This window comes from Talpa europaea, assembly GCF_964194135.1.
Source record: "Talpa europaea genome assembly, chromosome: 2".
Taxonomy (NCBI): Eukaryota; Metazoa; Chordata; class Mammalia; order Eulipotyphla; family Talpidae; genus Talpa; species Talpa europaea.
The window spans coordinates 135,174,675-135,180,901 of NC_140068.1; the positions used below are offsets into that span (position 1 = coordinate 135,174,675).

At 35.6% G+C, this 6,227-nt stretch overlaps 1 protein-coding gene across 1 annotated transcript; it reads left to right on the forward strand.

Moving 5' to 3' along the window:
- Positions 1-611: 611 nt before the first annotated feature.
- On the forward strand, positions 612-1,547 carry LOC311167702 (olfactory receptor 14J1-like; the record flags this gene model as incomplete). The annotated part of the gene is made up of 1 exon (XM_084228752.1): positions 612-1,547. One exon carries the CDS (start codon positions 612-614, stop codon positions 1,545-1,547), a length of 936 nt encoding a protein of 311 aa, XP_084084878.1.
- Between the last annotated feature and the right edge of the window lie 4,680 nt (positions 1,548-6,227).

Consider the following 6,227-nt stretch of genomic DNA (forward strand, 5'->3'; position numbering starts at 1 on the left):
TATGATGTAATATGCTAATAATAATGGTTATTTATACATCGTTGTTATTGCATAGTCCTATCAACTTGGTGTTTCATAATCTTAACTTAGTTATTGAAAATAAATGTTTAGTTAGAAGAAAAACCATAAGGATTTTTTCCTGTAATATATAAAAAAATTATAAAACTGCAATATTAAATCCAGTAATGTTTCGGTGGTATATGAACAGATAGAATGATTAAGAAGAAATCATAGCAGTTAGGAACATTTATTAATGTGTAAAATGAATAAGGTAATTTAATATAGATCAAAAACAAGGTTATATTTTTGAAAATATATTTTAATAACTTTATTATATATACTAATTTTTCCTTTAAGTAAAATGAGGAATACTCAAAGACATTATATTTCTTACCAATGTTATCATGACTGAGTGTCAATCATTTAAACTTTCTAAACATGTTTATTATAATAGAGAGCTACTTTTACATTTATGATGAAGTGGGTGATTTCTTCAAGTAACTTCAGCCTAACTTTGTTGAGTCCAAGGTTAGATTAGGAGGTTAAATAACAAGTTTTCAATGGTTCCATCTTCTGTTGCAGCCAACATTGATAGAAAATTAAGAAAGACTATGGCCAATTTCAATATGAGTGGGTTTCTTCTGATGGGATTTTCTGCCAGTCCTGAACTAGAACTCATCCATGCTTCTCTGTTCTTAGTCTTATACATAATGGCTTTAACTGGCAATATCCTCATTATCACCGCAGTTTCCATGGACAATAGTCTCCACTCACCCATGTATTTCTTCCTGAAACATCTCTCCTTCTTGGATCTGTGCTATATTTCTGTGACTGTGCCAAGGTCCATTTGCAACTCTTTCATGCATAATGGCTACATTTCCCTCTTGGAATGCATAGTACAGTGTTTTGCTTTCGTTCTTTGTACCTGTGCTGAGCTGTCCATGCTCACTGTGATGTCTTATGATCGCTATGTGGCCATCTGCCTTCCACTGCGCTACGAAATCATCATGGATGTCAGCACCTGTGTTCATGGAGTCCTAGGTGTCTGGATCAGTGGGGTCATTTCTGGAACCATGCAAACAGCTGCCACTTTCTCCATGCACCTCTGTGGTCCCCATATCATTCACCAATTCTTCTGTGACATCCCCCAGCTCCTGAAACTCTCTTGTTCTAATGAGTACATCAGAGAGGTTGGGGTCACTGATTTTTTGGGTCTTATGGCCTTCCTTTGTGTAGCCTTTATTGGACTGTCCTACATCCAGATATTCTCTGCTGTGCTGAGGATGCCATCTGCTGAAGGCAGAGCTAAGGCCTTTTCCACTTGCCTTCCCCACCTCGCTGTGGTCATTTTATTTATTTCAACCAGTGCCTTTGAGTTTCTCAAGCCACCTTCTGACTCTCCAAGTGCACTGGACATTCTGCTCACTATCATGTACACAGTTGTGCCTCCAACACTCAACCCAATGATCTATAGCTTGAGAAATAAAGCTATAAAGGAAGCTCTGAAAAAGGTTGTCAGAATAAGAAAAGTTGACCTCTTTTGTTGAGGCACATCTCTTAATTCTTGCTTGGGAGAAAATTCAAAATAAATTGGGGAAAATGTTGGCTGAAACGAATTGAGGTAAGTAAAAATCAAGTGAGTTAATTAAAGAAAATGTCTGGGGACTAAAGCCCCAGAGGAACCTGCATATAGTTCTGGAAAACCTGTCTGAAAATGGAGCTTCTCAGTGAGGACCTTATATAATTTACACGTGAAACATGTGAGGCAGGTGTCTGGTTTGTGTAGCAAGCTGATGTTGTCTGTACATTGAGGAAAACAGATGGTTGTTAAAATTTACCCCTATTTAGAGCTTTGCCTTTTGGGAACTGGGGGTTTCAAATCTGCCATAAACCTTGAAGGATATCTTTTTCTGAAGTTACTAATTTTCCCAAAGGCATCTGTTTCCACAATGTTGCCTTTTCACAAATGACATTTTTCCTGGGAAAAATATCTCAGGATCAGGGCAGTTGCATCTTCGCTCTTGACTTGCACTTTCTAGTTGGGGTCAGGAAAAGTGGACTGAAATTATTTTATTTGGTTTACCAGACATAACATAGTCAACCATGAATTTAAAGGTAAATAAAGAAATGAGCATAGGGGAAGTTGCCATAACTATGTGCTGAGTAATATACATATCCACACATACAGCTCTATAAACATTACTCCTGCAAATATAGATTAAAATCTGACCCCACAAAACAAAGTACAAAAAACAATCATTTCACTTTAAAAAAATTAAGAACTCTACATGATCATTTCCATCAGGATGATAAAAAAAAAAAAACAGTAAACATGATTTTCTTTTCTCATTGTTTCCTGAGTTACTCTGGAGTTGGGTTATCACATGATATCTGTGTACTGATGAGAACAAGCAGACTCCCAGCGTGCTTTGGTCCTTGTAGAGTTCCACTAAGGCTCTCTTTACCAACCTTGAAGGTCTCTCTGGGTAATTTACTGAGGTCACTCTGCAGAAATCTCATTATACCCTTTCTTTGTCTCTTAAGATACAATGGACTGATTTCCACCCATGTGGGAGGAAGCCTGGATACCACACTAATCATTTACTGCCTCAGACATACAAATGTTTCTTTCTTTTTTATATAATTTACATTTTTAAAAACATTAATTTATTTTTACATAGAACTGGGGTGTAGGCCAAAGGTGCAGGGTGGTCAGACGATTCACCAGATATAGAGTGAGGAGTAGAACAAACAGATCTACTGAAATACACTGGTGAGGGGAGCAGCCAGCAAGACAGGAGAGTTCTGCTATGCCATATAGGTTAGCTCCCCAGCCAGGGATGGAACTCAGGCTGTAGTTGTGACAGCACTGAGACTTAAACCCTAGGCCAATAGGGAGTTCCAAGAAATACATGTTTCTAAATGTTAAAATGAGTAAAAGAAGAAACAAAACAATATTAAAGTGACAAAAATAATAGATACACTGAGTACCATGCAATGTGATCAAAATTTAAAATCAATGGATGAATTTAATCAGCATGAATTCATTGTTATGTCAAAGGATGATATATGTATGGTAGATTCTAATCTGTTGAGTTGATATATGTGTTCATCTCAATAATATACCCTTTTTTTAAATTACTGTAGTTACCTAGTACTTTATTACACAAAGAACATTAAATTTCTCATTCTGTTCTTTCAAATTGTTCTGAATTTTATAAGAACACATGTCCTGTTTGATAGTGGCTCATCTTCCAGTGTGATATCTTCTCACCTACACCATTCCGTCTGCCATGACTTTAATTTTTATTTTTTTTTAAATTTATTTGAGTCAAGGAAATTAGAAAGTCAACTTTCATTGGGATTTAACTGATAAAAGGATAATTAGAACTGTCTTTTTAATAGAGTAATTAAATGATAGGTTCAGCCATAAGACCTGGAATTTCATGTATGAAAACCTAATGGTTTAATATTTCTGTTTTTTCCTCCATTATTTGCATGAGTTGAATTAAATGTTTCCATTCTTTCATTTTTATTTATTTATTTATTTATTTAAAATAATAAATTTTATTTTTATATTCCCTGTACAATTGCAACCCCCCCATTCTGAACCCAATCCCTCCTCTCCCGACCCCACCCCCCAAAAATGTCTCTGGTTCATAGTTTTTTGTTGATTTTGATTTTCACTTTCTTATAGTTATTTATTTTCCTGGTCCCTTATTTGAGTTTTCTAGATTCCTGCTATGAGTGAGACCATCCGGTATTTTTCTTTTTCTTTTTGGCTTATTTCGCCGAGCATGATCCCTTCCAGCGCCATCCATGTTGCTGAAAATTGCATGTGTTTATCTTTTTTGAATGCTGAGTAATATTCCATGGTATATATGTACCACAACTTCTTGATCCAGTCATCTATTTTTGGGCATTTGGGCTGTTTCCAAAGCTTAGCTATTATAAATAGTGCTGCTATATCTTTATTCCCAAATAAGATCATACATTGAGAGGACACGGCTGAAGACTTCAAAATATGTACTTTCAGGGAACACAATTCTACCCCTAATATTGTAGCAAGTGACTCAAGAAACTAATTCAACTCACAATAAACCAAAAAGTATGAGTAAATATAATTATGTAGTGGAAAAAGTCAATGCAAATTAATATTCTTTTCTCTTTTAACTACATTAGATATCAATTTATAAAGCAAGATGTATAGAATGGATTGTTGGGCTAGAACATATGGAAAAGTAATATATTTTCCATAATAGCATTAGAGGTGAGTGAGAATAGAGTTATATGAGATTAAGGTAATATGATATATTGAATACACACATGAAGAGAACCATCAATGATAAGGTTAATAAAACTAAAGATACACATGTCAGCATATTCTCCTACCTTCTCTGAATTCTCTAAAAGGCACATAATTATGGAAATACCTATGTATAATACTATCTTTCTGAAGTTGTGATATTGAATGAATATAAGTATATATAATGAATATAAATATATAATGAATATAGAGAGAATGGAAATATATACATATGCATGTATTTATATATATATATCATAAGAGGGATTAGCATAAATGAATCTGTATTTGTGTTAAGAATGTCTATTTGGGGCCTCCCTGGTGGCGCAGCGGTTGAACACTGGGTTGCGAAGCTGCCTGCAGCCTCTGCAGCGCCGGTTCGATGCCCGGCCTCCAGGTGAGGGTCCCACATGGTGCACAGACCTCTCCTGCTGCCTGCTGCTCTCCTCAGCAGTGTACTTCGTCACTCTGCTCTGGCTCTGGTAATTTCTCTCACCCTCCCGTGCTTCTGACTGTACCCAGTGCTTGTATAAATAAATAAATCTTAAAAAAGTAAAAATAAAATTGAAAAAAAGGAATGTCTAGTTGTGTTAAAAACATAAAGACCCTTCAGAAATTTGTGACATAAGGTGACATAATGTGTGATATTGTAATATAATATATGTTTGGTCCTTGTCCCCAGTTCCTGTCCCTGTCACAGAGATCTAATCCCTTGTAAATTATTGACCGAGAGGTGCGAGGTGATTTTCTTGTTTTCCTCAGATTGCCTGTTCCTCTGTACCTGATTTTATGCTAATGATGTGACTCATTATGGGTGCCTAAGTAAATACAGGATTTTCTCTACAAGTCAATAAATTTAAAGTAAATGGAAAAAGCCATTTAAATTTTTCTAAATATGCTATGAGCTTTCCATTAGAAATGGACCAGAAAGCAAGCTTTGTTTCTTTCTTTTTATATTACTAGGCATTATTTTGCCCATTTTATATCAGTCTACTAAAACAGAATATTCAACCAATAGGATTCTAAAATCATACCACCAAGCATTTACTAGCTTCATATTACTAAAGATAGTCACTAAGGCTAAACTGAAAATATACAAGAGAAAAATTTTGAAAACAAGCTTACATTTTTTATTTCACATGAAAAACAATATACAGGGACCTCCCCTGGTGGCGCAGTGGTTGAGCACTGGGCTGCAAAACTGTCCGCAGTCTCTGCAGCGCTGGTTTGATCCCCAGGCGCACATGGCACACGGACCTCTTCTGCCACTCCGGCTGCTCCCCTCAGCAGTGTATTTCGTCAGTCTGCCTGTTCTGTTCCAGGCTCTGGCACTGGTGAATTCTCTTACCCTCCCACACTTCTGACTGTACCCAGTGCTTGTATAAATAAATAAATATTTTTTTAAATAAAGAAAAACAATATACATTAAGTTTATATTTTGGAAAGCAAAACAGTTGAGCTAGATTCAGCTTACTATATTTACAAGGTTATAACTTAATCTGACATATGGTAAATTATTTTTGATTAGGGAGTGTTTTGTTGCTTCATCGGTAGTAAACTATTGGTATTTACACTTTTCAGTTAATGGACATGACTATTAAATTTTATACATTCATGTAGTTATGAATTAAATTAATGATTAATTCAATTAATAGAATTAAATGATGTCTTTTTGTGTATTATTGAATCACAACACAAATCACAATATTTTTCAATAACTGGTCCAATAAACACAAATAAGCTGAAAAGCCAGGTACTAGGTATGATCGTTAAATCAACTCAACAGGAAAATACTCGGTAGGAACAATCAATGTAATTGCATGTTTTGGCCCCAAGGTATTTACCAGGAACACCAAACACCCAATGCACCCAGACACTCTGTTAGTCCCAAAGAGATTTCACAGTCTAACCTCCAGTGGCC